The sequence below is a fragment of the Anopheles coustani genome, unplaced genomic scaffold (genome assembly GCF_943734705.1).
Source record: "Anopheles coustani unplaced genomic scaffold, idAnoCousDA_361_x.2 scaffold_12_ctg1, whole genome shotgun sequence".
Taxonomy (NCBI): domain Eukaryota; kingdom Metazoa; phylum Arthropoda; class Insecta; order Diptera; family Culicidae; genus Anopheles; species Anopheles coustani.
The window spans coordinates 271827-285492 of record NW_026525384.1 but is presented as its reverse complement, the minus strand read 5'-3'; the positions used below and the strand labels follow the sequence as shown (position 1 = coordinate 285492).

Below are 13666 nucleotides of genomic sequence, written 5' to 3'. Positions count from 1 at the left end.
AGAGTGTATGAGAGTGAAAAAAGTGAAAGACATAAGGGCTTATAACGATTCTCGAACAACTCTCTCATCACACGGAAACCGCCGACTCAAACGTTAGAGAAAATTGCATTATGGTCACTTGTTCGAGTCGATGAAAGTTTCATCGATTTTTTTTCAAGCGCAACTGTCAAAGTGGTGTGAATCGACTGTTGCATTTTGTAAACAATGAAAAATCTGTGAAGAGTTCTATGTGTGTTTTTTCTCCAATTTCAAGCGAAAAGATACCTTCGTATTATGAAAACGCTATACTTTACTTCAAGTGTATCTTATGTATCGGAATTTACTATGGGAACTCCCATGAGGTCTCTTCGATTGAACTTTTTGGCACTTTCCGTAGCACTAGACTTACGGATAAAAATTTGTCGTATTCGAGTCCCCGTTCGAGAACCGTAATGCAATTTTTCCCAAATTGTTCGATTGATTACTTTGATCGACAAAAAACGAAGACGAAACGAAAGAGAGAGGCATACAGTAAAGATATAGGGAGACAAAGTGAGAAAAAGAGAACCAGAAATGGAATGTATGACAAGGCGAGGGATAGAGATAGGGAGATATATTTCCAGATAGAGAGAACGAGAGAGAGAGAGAGAGAAAGAGAGAGAGAGAGAGAGAGAGAGAGAGAGAGAGAGAGAGAGAGAGAAAGCGTGCGACATAGGCGGGAAGGTGACGAACGAAAGAAAGTAGAAACCGGTAACGAGGGGAATAATGAGCCGCAGAATGTGCAGCGAATGGGCACGTATGGTATGCAGAGAGAAGGATGTACACCGGCAACATTGGCTTTTCGGTAAGCTCAGGCAGCGCGTAAGTGATTTTGACTTCTTTGAATTGTTTTGTTCCTGTTTGAGTTGATTTGTGCTATTGGCCGAGCAATGCCCAATTTAATGCTTAATTTGCACGACACGTAACAGATTTATAATAAACGTGTGAATGTCAGTTTTGCTGTATTTTTTTTTCGTTTCGTGTCGACGCTACTATTCGTGAGCCGATCCAAATGAAAGCGCATTCAGTGATGATTTGAATGCTTAACTGTAAAAAATAGCAGAGAGGTAATGTGTTCACCGAAATCTTTGGAACAAACATTAAACATCATCGAAAACAACTATTTTTCATACGCTTGCAATCAATACCAGGTGCGCACATTTTTGCAAATCTCTTTGTCACTCGACGACCGAAAACACATTTGCGCACATTTTGACAGTTGACTGACTAACTGACAGCATTTAACTGTTTGCAAAGGTTGCAGTACCCGGTTGCATGTGCTGTAATTCGGTTCAAGTCCCTGTCTATGATAAACCTCCTACTAACCGAGCTGCTTGATAGACGCGTTTGATTTGGTTTTTTGGTAACATTTTGGAATGCTACAGTGCTTTTGCATTTATATCGTTGGGGGCTTCAGTTGAAGGGAGACATCCTTCGCGTCAAGATCAGACACTGGTCAAACAGGGAGAGGGTCAGATTATTTCGTTATGTTTGATCCCGCAATTCATATTTGTATTTGAACCAGCTTACCGCTCGGCAATTGACAACACCATATACCTTCTGCAGAAAGACCTAGAAACTGTAACGGGGACGGCATGGAACCAATTCAATGGGGCGGTAGGGGAGTCAGGGACTGCCGACGGGCCATGTACCTGGCCTTAAACACCTAGTTGTTAATAAATTGCTTTCTCCTTATTCCTGTTGTCTCATTTGTTGATACTTTCGGCTAATGGACTTTTTGGTTGGACTAGTTTTTTTGTGTGCTATTTAATCATCTCGAATTGAAGCATTGATCTTCCGCAAAGTACAACAGGTTGAATGTTCTCGACCAGAAGGTTACTGCTGCTATCAGAGAAATTGGGGTTTTTTAAGGTTCTCGTTTTCTTCCAATACCGCAGCAATTTTGTTAACCTCTCGTGCGACCGCTTTTGGGACGTTTCACTTACCAGCAATTACCACATGCAAAGGCTCTGAAGACCCCTCCCGAGTAGGTTAAACAACCTAACTTGGTAGCTCGGAGAAGGCTGGAATGAGCGGTTTATTTTTGTTTTGCTAATTTAACAGAAGAAAAGGAACAAAGAGTAAATCGTGGATCTTGCAATGGTAATCCAAGAGGATGCAGAGGGTTCTGTTAGCGTTCGTTGCCGATATGTGATGGCGCCAGCACATACCCACATTTGGCTGGCGCCAGATCAGCCTGATCAATCTGATGGCGGAAGGTACTCATAAGACATGTTAGAAAGGACATTTTCCATCCGGGAACAACCGTCAGCAACATAAAATCATATATTGCTCGTTCTTCGTGTAATATGATTTTGAAGGATTTGTAGGGCTTATCTCATTCACTGCAAAGCCCTTCAGGTTGAATGGGGTGGACCCAGCTGATGATAGGGTTACGCTTCGTTCGTGTTAAGCTGTGAGAGTAGAAAGTGGAACGCAAGCGGAAAGAGAATGCTGAAAAAGGGATGGAACGAATATACAACTGGTTTGTGGTTAAGCTACAGGTACGGGAAGCTTGGTATGACTACCTGTCCCAGGATTTGTTTGACTCATTTTCGCTCATTTCATTTTCAAAAGGGTATTTTCTTTACGGCATCGGGAGGTTTGCGAAGCGAGAAGGGTTTTTGTATTTTGTGTTCTTCATGACCTCTTGGTCTACTCATCTGTTTGCTCGTTCTTCGCTCGATAACGCCCATAGGGCTTTCCAACACCCGGAATTAGGAACTAAACTCTGGCGCGACGTATCATTTTTCCGTCGACACTAGGGATCAACCTAGCGTGACAAAAGGTATGTGCGAAAGATTTACGCTTGAGTGCGATTTCAGTGATAAGCAACAAATGCAGTTATTAATAATAGCAGCTTATTTTTTAAGGATCCACAGTTTTTAGTTTTAGTAAACATGAATGCTAGCATATCGATGAAAACTAACCAGTTATACAGGGTGGGGCATAGAAATTTGACGATGTGAAAAAGCCACCAAGTTTCAAAGCATGATTAGAATGAGATGACAATAAGCTCATAAAAAATGATTTCAAAATTTTGTTGTCACACAAATGCAACCCTTCAGGCGAGAGCGTGAGTCTAACTTATCGCTGAGGGATGATGTACCATGCGCCCTTCTCCAAATTTTGCTTCCTGCTCGTTTTTAATGAGGTCTTCTCAATTCTATTTTATAAAAAGTTAGACTCCTGACTCTAAAACTACTCAACACCATCGATAGACCTCCTGTCGATATGCTCAGAAGAGTTTATAAAAAAAATCAGGAAAAGGATAGCAAGGAATTTATTAAGGACAGCATTTTCCAGATATTGTTTTGAAAATGACATGAAATAACATTACATTTAATGCAATGGATGAAAAATAAACAGTAACAGGATAGATTTGTATTTCTTCTTATTGTCTTCTCAAATCATTAATATCTCCTGCCCCACGCTGTACAACAAGAAAAGTTCATACAAAATACACAGATAATGAAGTTATGGAGGCCAATTGAACAGATATACCAATCACATAGTGCACATAGTTCATAGTTGTGGGAAGTTAATTTATCTACGTTTGTGAAAAAATTTGCAATACTTAAAATAACTGTAGACTTCTTAGTGATGGTGAAACTGAAGAAACTGCCCTTGCTTGTAGAAAATTTATATTTCTGGGAATGAATGAAAAAATTGTTACCATCTTTGTTACAAGCTGATGTGTTTTAGAATTAACTTGATATATACATAACCTAACCACCATTCTATTGATTACTTAAAATAACTTATTAGAATGGATAATAAATTTATGAAGGTTGGTCATGATAAACATGTTGTTTTATTAGACATTCAGTAAAAACATAACCCATTGGATGATTATGCAAAGTTTTTCATATTAGATTTCTTCACAAATCGTACATTACGACTTTTCTCTATACAACAGTTTGAATCCGTATCTTTCTTCACACCATCCAGACAGTCAGTTTATTGAACAACGAACTGCTAAATGTTGCGTAAAGTAGAAAGAGAAGCATACGTGAATTTAATTTTCTTCCGGCAGTTTCCAAGCTACACCCCAGTTCCCGAGGGAACTTTACTGGGATTTGCAAACAAATGGCTCACCGGAGGCCAAGCAAACGCGCGAGTGAATTGGCAGTGGCGGAGGCGTATTGAGCGGAAATCGAAGAAAAAACTTTTTCCCTTCGATCAAGAAGAAGGAATCAGAGGAAAAGGAAATTTGAATTTTCAACAAATTCACACTTGTAAGTTGTTTCGACTGAAAGACTGGTCCGGATGGCTTAACAGAGACGGGATTGTAGTATGTGAATATATGTTATATTTTTATCGCTCATCCGCACATCGGAGTGTCGGTCCGGAAATCTGTTCGGTCTTTTAAGACTTTACGCAACGAATGCAGACGAAAAACTGTTTTAAAGGGTTTGAGCGAGAACTGGTGCAGAATGTACACAACCAAGTGGAATACGGAAACATGGCGGTATTTCACATTATCTAAGTAGAAAAGGATAGAAAATAAATATTGCATTAGTTATACAATAAAACACGCACGAGTTACTGAGGAATGAATAGTGACTTTTATTACGGTAAAGGAAAAAATTACGGTGTAAAAAACGATACACACTAACTAATATACTTAAGTGGCGCTACAACCGCTGAGCTTTACGAATGTAATTTATAAAAAAGATATCAGCAGTTAATATATGACTGACCAAGTATTAAACTGACTAAAGAATGTAAGTAAACAACTTTCAAAGTTAATTACATAATCTAATGACATGATATGGTACGAATTATCAAATCGGAATTTAAACAGTTACAATAAATTAAAAAAATAGTAACAGGGGGTCCGCGACAGCCGAGCGGTAGCGCCGGTTAGAAAATCGACCCATGAGCGCCGCCGGGGCTCACCACCTCGACGGCGTGGGTTCGAATCCCAACCGAGACCGGACCCTCCCCTGTACGAGAGGACTGACTATCCACGTACAACAGGGAAAACAAGTCTCGTAAGCCCTTAACGGGCAGGCATGACCAACAACAAGGTCGTTACGCCAAGAAGAAGAAGAAGTAACAGGGTTTAAAGTAAGATTCATTTTCCACGAGTCTATCTTCTTCTACGCTCATCACGCTAAAACTTGAACGAAGGAGGGGAAACATCATTCACACTTTCTCCGAGCAATAACAGCGGGTGCTTGTGGGCAAAATATGAGGCACTAGAGTATGTTTCGATCGACCGAAACCGAAATTAAAATGTAAACAGTAAAGAGAAATACTGTTGCGATTTCACCATGCAGTTCTTAGGCTCTGTCTGTGTGCACATCTACTCTCTCGGTTACCGCTTACATATGAGAGTAACATGTGAGGTTTTTTTTGTACCCCGATGATTGCACGCTGGTTGCGCAAGGCGAAGTGGAAGTAATTGAATTAATCTGCACACCATGCATCATGTCGTGCTTGGCACTGAGTTTTGGGCAAATGAGCATAAATGCAACTAAGGGGAGAATATCCCCGGGAGAGGAAGAAAGGTGCCCACCACCGTTCGCATATTTCACGCTCGTCTGAAGGAGTTCCAGATAAGGCAGATAGCTTGACGTGTAGCTTGCTTTTGTGGGTGAGCTTCTGCTAGGTGAAAACGTATCTAGCAGCGCCTGTACTGGTTTGCGATGCAGTTGCATGCATCGACCGTGCATGGCATGCAACGAATGGACAGCGGCCCTTTCTTGGGCCCGAAGTAAAGGTGTGTGTAAGGAGGCTCCCTCCGTTGGACTGCTCGCCTCGTTCCGTTCCGATTTGTATTGCGCCAAATAGCGACGAATCGGGGTGTACATGGGGTTGGTAAGCAAATCGGACGGTATGGAATGTGAGCTCGGGCTCTTTCTTGGATGCGGCTGAAAAAACACCAGTCGATCACGGCAAGCTAATGAGTGAAGATGATACACCGTTAAACGGTATTTGGCAGAAGCAAGAGGAAGTGAAGAACATGGGTAAGGGCAAGATGAACGGCAAGAGTAAACTAGTGGGTAAAAGGGAAAACTTTTCGCTCCCGGGCCGTGTTGGCAGTTGATGCAAGCAGAGCATTGAGACGCATTTAAAAGCCGACGCTAATCAGTACGCTCAGCAGTTGCAGTTCGGTTATCAGCAGTGTAGCATCGCTAGCGCAGCAGCTTGAGTAGTATCAGTCTGGTTCGTTCTCTGTGCTTCTAGAGTGTTCTAGAGAGTCTAGTGGTGAGGAATTAAACGAGCTTTCCGTTAGCACCAAGCAGTTTAGACAATATGTGCAACCGAACGCTGATTGCGGAGCTGCTGCTCGTGATCGCCTTGGCGACGTGTGTCCTAGGTGCTTCCGGTAGCTGCTCGTGGCGCGCCAGCAGCAGCTGGTTCGGAGGAGAAATTTGTGTCTTGCAGAAAGTCTACGACGATTGCCAAGAAACAGCCGACTTCTCTGAGTGCCTCAAGCAGAAGGCCCTGTCTTCCATTTCCCGAGCCATTGATTTGGTAAGTAAGACCAGTTGATTCGGCGACGCAACGGACTTGTAATATCCGGATGATTGTGTATGCGGAACAGGATTCAATCCAACTGGTCGATGGAGTATCGCTCCTGAAGCAGAAAACTCCGGTTGCCGAGGACAATGTGAGCGTCATCCCCGGATTATCGGATGCCCGATCGATGGAAGGCCTCAGCGGAACGGATAAGGCGCTGGTTCAGAAGATCGACAAATTCCTCAAGAGCCACACCATCAGCTTCGATCTTTCCGAAGCGCGCGGAAGTGGTAACAAGAAGAACGGCAGCCGCTATGTCATTGCTGCACTTCTGACGGCCATGGGCATTGCTGGACCGATCGGTTTGAAGACGCTCGGTGCCATCGCATTCAAAGCTCTGGTTATTAGCAAGGTAGCGCTGACCATTGCCAGCATCATGGCCCTGAAGAAGATCTTCAAAGCCGACCACCACGAGGAAACCAGCTTCCAGGTGCACACCGGTCACGACAACCGTCGGGCAACGTACTTCGTGCGTCCAGTGCGAGCCAACGATCCATACCGGTACTACTACGAACAACCTGCTCACTAACGCCCGCCAACTAGGATATCGAAACTTGTCCAGCAGCCAGAACTTCCAAGAACCTACCATATTCCATGCCATCCTAAAGACGGCATTCGAATCATCCTACCAACTGTTATAGACACCATTGAATTAGCCGATTCAATCGGTTCAATTCAATCGCAGGGATAAGCGGGGTTGTTTTCAACATACCACGGCCGGATCCACGCGTCTTTCTTGGCATAAGGTCTCGTCCAAGAAAAATACGCGTTAATTTATTTTGTTCGTATATTTATTTATTTATGGAACGTGCAGGTAGAAGAACACTTGGCAATAAGCAATGCCCCGAAATCCCGTAATAAAAACGTGTGGAAATAAGAGGAAAAGTGCAATAAACATTCGTAAAATTAACTTTGGTCGATAATGTTTCATTATTCAATGGTTATTAAAATGTTAACGTATATTTACATAACGTTAAATAAAGTTAACGGAATTGTTTCCAGATTAAGGAGCAATTCAAGGTCACTAAAGTATGATTAACATACACGAAGCCACTGATGTGCCCCACTTGTCGTGAAACTTGCTCGTACCGAAAAAACCCACCAACTATTCAGAACTCTCAAGCTTCTTCTTGTTCTTCTTGACGTAACGACCGTCTTGTCTTGGTCATGCCTCTGCTCGTGAAGGGTTCACTAGACTGTTTCCCTTTCTGTTCGGGCACCTATCAGTACGCGTACCTATCAGTCCTCCGCATACGGAAGGGGGATCCGGTCTCTGTTGAGATTCGAACCCATGCCGTCGAGGTGGTGAGCCGCAGTGCTCATGGGCCGATTTTAAAACCGGCGAAACCGCTCGGCTATCGCGTACTCCCAAAATATCAAGCATTTTCAACAATAGAAGGAAAACCAAAGCTTTAGAAGTCGACGATTATGGACTTGTAAGAACATTATAATTTTCACTCTCGCGATTTGCAAACTTGTAGCTTTACATTTTTGTTTAACATTCATGTTCAGATGTTTGTCTACCGTTGTGCATACTTTCGCCTATACATACGTTTATCGTCAGTCTTCTCTTCACAACAATAAGAGTTGTAGCACATATGCAAATTTCAGCGAAACCATAATTCATAATTACCTTGCCTTAGGCAACATAATGCACGTAACCGATACAAATCATATGCAGAGTAACAAGGGCATATTATGAAGCTTTATTTAATTAAATACCCAAATCTACCAATGGACACATTTTTTTTGTAAAGTGTTCTGTGAATAATGGATTCGTTCGTTTCTTCGCATACGCATAAATCCATGATCCATGTCTACGCGGTTTGGACGATTCAAATCTGATTAATGATTTCCTAAGCATGGGACTTGTCCAACAATTAATATCTTTCCCACTCACTGGCAAGACGAGGCAAGTAGGACCCAACTTAGCGGCATGAAACCCTCGAATAACGAACTCTAACACGACAATGGGCGCAACAAACATGCTTATTGTTTTATTTTTTTTAATGAATTACCAGTCTTTTCAAGATTTATTAAGAGTCGGCTGCTTTGTGATAAATTTATTTAGTTTTGGATTATGTTAAAAGGAGTGTCTACACTTAACTATTCCGTCTATCTCGAACTCATCTACTCTATAGCAGCTTTGCTGGTGGCAAAGTTTGACTAATGTGAAATACCGCAAAATACTCAACCAGAAGAAGATTGTGAAGGTCAACCAAATCTTTTCTCACGCCCACCTTCTATATTCGACTGATGAATATTTGCCTACCTGTCACCCTCATAAGCCCAGCATAACGAAAATTTTGAGAATCAAATCCGAGGCACAAACACACACCTTAACCTTTCTAAAAGCAGTAGCCCCTTCTGATGGGTCATTTCTTATGATTTGTGAATAAATATGGCATTAGGTTACGCTACCGGATCTTAGATAAATTTGTTGGGGCAAAAGAAAAATCAACCAATATCACCAATTTGAAGTGACTTAAATATATCAAAATGTGACGAAGTAAGCGCTATTCACCACTGTTTGGTCATTTTGAGAGTTTTTCGATGCCATTCAATGTTGGTGTACGGTAGTAAACTTTTTGAAAAATCTAAATTTTATTCCAATCTCTTTGATGGCATGGTTCCAAAGTACTACAACCGATTGCTATCATTCATCTTCACTGGCTTCATTCATAACAAAGAAGTGCGGTATAGGCTAGGCCATTTAAACTTAAACTTTCAGTCAAATGGAGAGACAGAGGGAGAGAGAGAGCTACAAAGGAATAAATGAGGAAATAGAGGAAAAGATGAAAAGAGAAACAAAGATAAAGAATAATATGAAATGAAAAGGGTAAGAGAGGAAAAAACTATGCTTCCAGAAGCCAGTTTCCAACACGGTGATGATTAATAAAGGTGCTAAAAGAGACAATCGAATATCATTAACAAATGAGCATCTTATCTGCTCGCAGTTCCCACTTGGGTTGTGTGTCTTTTCGTGATCTGTGCAGTTGGAATTTGGATTCACTTAAGTGCTCAGTGGTTCCATACCGTCGAGTTGAATAGACAAGATACATCCAGAATATTTTGGATGGCAACGTCGTGATGATGGATAGTTATGACACATTTGGATATATTAAAGCTGAAAACATTCGAGATGATAGTTACAAAATGGGCATAGAAACGCGACCATCACACAGAAAGCTTTAAGCTGTCCATGTTTTAGGGAGGGCCAAATGTAGAAATCTAGTTCGCCCACTCGCTTGTATATGCTATGTAAGATCGAGCCAGATTGTCGTGCTCGTGTGCAGTACCAAAGTAGAAGCATGCCTAGGGTCCAGGTAGGACCTGCCAACAAGTTTTGCCCTACGGTACGTTGATGCTACTTTTCCAATCAAACAGACATCATGATGACGTTAATACGTTACACAACTTCGCCTCTGATCTAGGCCCCTTGATGGTGATCATTTGCCGCCCGACTACCTAAATATTCTTACCATATTCCGATATTTTGCTTCTGTCTTGAACGGATGTCGCCAGCTTCAAAGCAACCGGCTGGCAATGCATATGCAAAAGCAGCTTTCAATAATGGAGCAATTCGGGATGTAATGCTGTTGCCCGCCCGGGTGTAGAGTATTAAAACAGCTAAAGATAAACATGCCCCGATAAGATCGAAAAAAATAAAATTAATTGCAGCACACTGCTACTGTTGCTTCTTCGTTGGTGTGGTTCTTCACTAATGCCAATCGTTGAATGATCATGTGATAGTTGTCTGTACAACATTAATTTATTATCTTTCATTTGTTTTCTGTGTTTTAGCGGGGCTTGTAACCATCAATGCAAAAACATTAAAGAAACCCGTTTATCTTTCATGAGGGCCCGCAGTTTTCTTACGATGGGTCTTTAAGTTACAATTTCACATCTGCACAGAAATTCAAGGATTTACTCGGTTAAAAACGTTTGGTTTTATATGATCATATTTCGTCAGCAATTTTACACAGTTTATAAAATCATTAACGCAATCTAATTTTTTGACACAATCTATAATATTTTTTTATTAAAGCCCAATAATATCCATATTTCAGCTCACCCTGGTATATCACGACCCAAAGACAGAAAGGATACCATGTCGGTTATCGGGCTTGAATGTACGCTTTAACTTGCACCTTGGCACATATTCATTACCCTATTTTCGTGCAAGTCGAGCATCAACATTAAACATTCGTCTAAGCGGTATCTGTTACAATTTCAAAGTCACATTTTTTTAAGAACAGACTTATTTCGTCAGCAACCATCCTTGGTCTGCAGTTCACATGGTGTCTACATATATTGCACTTCCCTCAAATATCCCTCACATACGACTTCACTGTGTCGTCATTACCTTACACGTGATATGTAACAAGCGGCTGAGGTATTATTTTAAGGGTTGAATTTAAAGAAAAGTCAAAACCGGTGTGGGAATGCATTAAATATTCAATCCTATGCTAAATTGCTAAATACCCGCTCAGCACGCATCCGTTTTCAGAAATGAGCGGATGGTTGGGAAATGGGTGAGTGTGGAGCAGAAAAACGGAGCCGAAGCTTGGATCTTCGTTGCCAGTTTCATTCACGTAGTGGAATGGCCAGAGATCTGTCTTCTGTGCCCCAATTTCCCCAAATCCCATTCTGCTGCATCTCACCGCAAAACTGTGACAACGTATGTGAGAATGAGAATAAATATTTGATGAATTTAAGTACCTTGCTAGAGATTCATTGCACTGAGCTACGGCAGTTCCTTCTCCCTCTTGGCTCTAATATCAAGCCGTTTCGGGTATTCAAAAGGAGCTTCAAATTTTCCAAAAAAGAAACCCCTCGTATCACACTCGGCGTCTAGTCTCGTTGCTCGTCAGCACTGTCGTTGCGCTATCAAACAGTCTCGGTGTTTTGCCATCGTCATTAACCATAGCCGAACTGTGCGACAGTCATTAAAAAATGAAAAGGAAATAAAGAACACACTTGCAGACGTAGAGTGGGAGGATACGCTTTTTCTTTTCCACGTGTGCAATCATTGGCACGATGCTAAACAAAACTCGCTTTTAAAGAAAAATACTCACACGTCGTACGGAAAACGTAAAACCCGCAACATAGCCACGAAAGGAAGCAATCTGGTTTTGGCGTTAGTCAAATGTAGGTGTATTTTTTGTGGAGATTGTGGATGTAAAATGATTTCATTATTTATTTCCGTCATTCCTATTTATTTAATAAAGTTTTACATTATTGTCCCTGCTAAATTTGAAATGATACTTAAGACTGTTCACACTGTTTAAAAGCACACACATAAAAATACACCCACAATCCAGCAAAATGTTGAATTCGTAAATGCGTCTGTGTTAACATAATTCTAATTCATTAACTACCTCCATACGATACGATTATATAAAATTGAAACTTTATATTAAATATTAAATTAGCAATGAAATACCTGAAAGTGTCGATGATCATACACTTTAACATATTGAAGGTAGTTGATGCATGAATTCAAATGTTACTCTGTATCAACTAAAAGCCTTTAGCCATGTCTGCATAGCTTCTCGCATACACTTGCCTGGATTGTGGATGATCATAGAACATATATAAGAATTTCACTCCACAGACCTTTTTGTTGAAAGGTTGAATTTGGTAACGACTCCTTGGTCCATTTTTGGTTGTGTTTTCGGCTAAGAAAACCTTCACGGTATGTTCGTTGTCACAAAGCAAGGCTACAATAGTGTTTCAGACAAGCTGACTATTTTATATTTATATTATTTGCTTTCCTCTTTCTGATACGTTAAAAGAGAGAGCTCGTTTGGGGAAAACTTATTGACGATTTGCTCCCATATGGTGTTTATTCACTTTTATATTGATGACCTTGAATTTTGAATTTGATTGAAGAATTAAAAAGAATATGGCTGTATAAATAGTTAAAAGAGTGCTGTTCAAAAGGCATTACCATAGTTCATAGACATTCTTTGATAGCAGAGCGAAGCTAGAGCTAGCGGGATGATGAAGAAATGCATAAAAAATCAAGACCAATAGATATTCAAGAAAAATACTAAAAACCAGTCGTTCATAAATTTCAAAAATCTTCAAAAATGGCCCAGTTATAGCGTGTTGAAAGGAGCGGTTAAAATGACCGCTCATAACCATTCTAGAGGTGGTGATTTGCTTCCTTGAACTGATCGAACAGAGAAATCTGAAATTTTTCATTCAAACATAGCTTTGGATTTGGAATTGCATGAAATTTTTTTTTTTTTTTATACGCCTTTTTGTTTAGAGAAAGTGAGTTTGTGCATATATTAGTTTAAATGTTTAGGTAAAATTTAGAAACATGACTTTACTTATTTCATAATACCCATTTTTTGTTTCAAAAGGAAATTGATACATAAAAAACAAAAATCTCTGCATAAGCGAAATCCCTTGCTATACAATAATATTGTTTATGTGTGTTTATATATGTATGTGTGTGTGTGTGCCCATTTTTTTACAAGTCCCTTTCTCATTATGCATCGTGGCTGTTGATGAATGCAGAACATGTTTGCGCAAATCGTTCCGTTAATCGTCGTGGGTTGTCGGCTTCCAACTCCCGTGCAGAACTCCCGCACGAATAACAGGCGACAGTGAGTGAAACAATCCTCGCGCCACAGTGTTGTCCCTGGTTGTATTACAGTGAGGTTGCACCGTGGTACGATTTGTTTTCGTGTATGAATATATGAATCTTGTACTTATTAATTTACGTAATTTATCAACGCTGGAAAACTCCATGCGTTTAATTTGTCATAAGTGCGGTATAAAGAAATCTGCTGCAAATGAAACCTTCCATTCAGCATGGAGTCCTTGCAACAGAATCTCACCGCATGCAACGGCTAACACGCATCTGTGTACATTTGTTTCCTCGTGCCGACTGTACCCGTATGATGACTGCATGTTGTGAGGATCTGCACTTTATTGATTTGCCTCCCGATTAGCATCGTTTCTGCTTCGTGTTACTTTTGTTTTCCAGCCGCCCAAGCAAGAAACGGGATCTGCAGAACAACCATGCCTAAGCTACAAATTGTGCATGTAAAACAGATCCACACCGACAAGACATTGGGTCGTCTCCTTCGGTGCAAATCCG

The 13666-nt window shown here is 40.8% G+C and overlaps 1 protein-coding gene across 1 annotated transcript; it reads left to right on the top strand.

Moving 5' to 3' along the window:
• Positions 1-6282: 6282 nt before the first annotated feature.
• Positions 6283-7078, top strand: LOC131271232 (uncharacterized). Its single transcript, XM_058272631.1, has 2 exons — positions 6283-6504; positions 6575-7078. Exons 1-2 carry the CDS (start codon positions 6283-6285, stop codon positions 7076-7078), a joined length of 726 nt encoding a protein of 241 aa, XP_058128614.1.
• The last annotated feature ends 6588 nt before the right edge of the window (positions 7079-13666 follow it).

What these genes read in the sequence shown, in the direction of transcription:
- LOC131271232 (XM_058272631.1), top strand. Translation starts at nt 6,283, where the DNA reads ATGTGCAACCGAACGCTGATTGCGGAGCTGCTGCTCGTGATCGCCTTG. An exon ending in TTTCCCGAGCCATTGATTTG is followed by an intron (nt 6,505 to 6,574) that starts GTAAGTAAGACC and finishes TATGCGGAACAG; the next exon opens with GATTCAATCCAACTGGTCGA.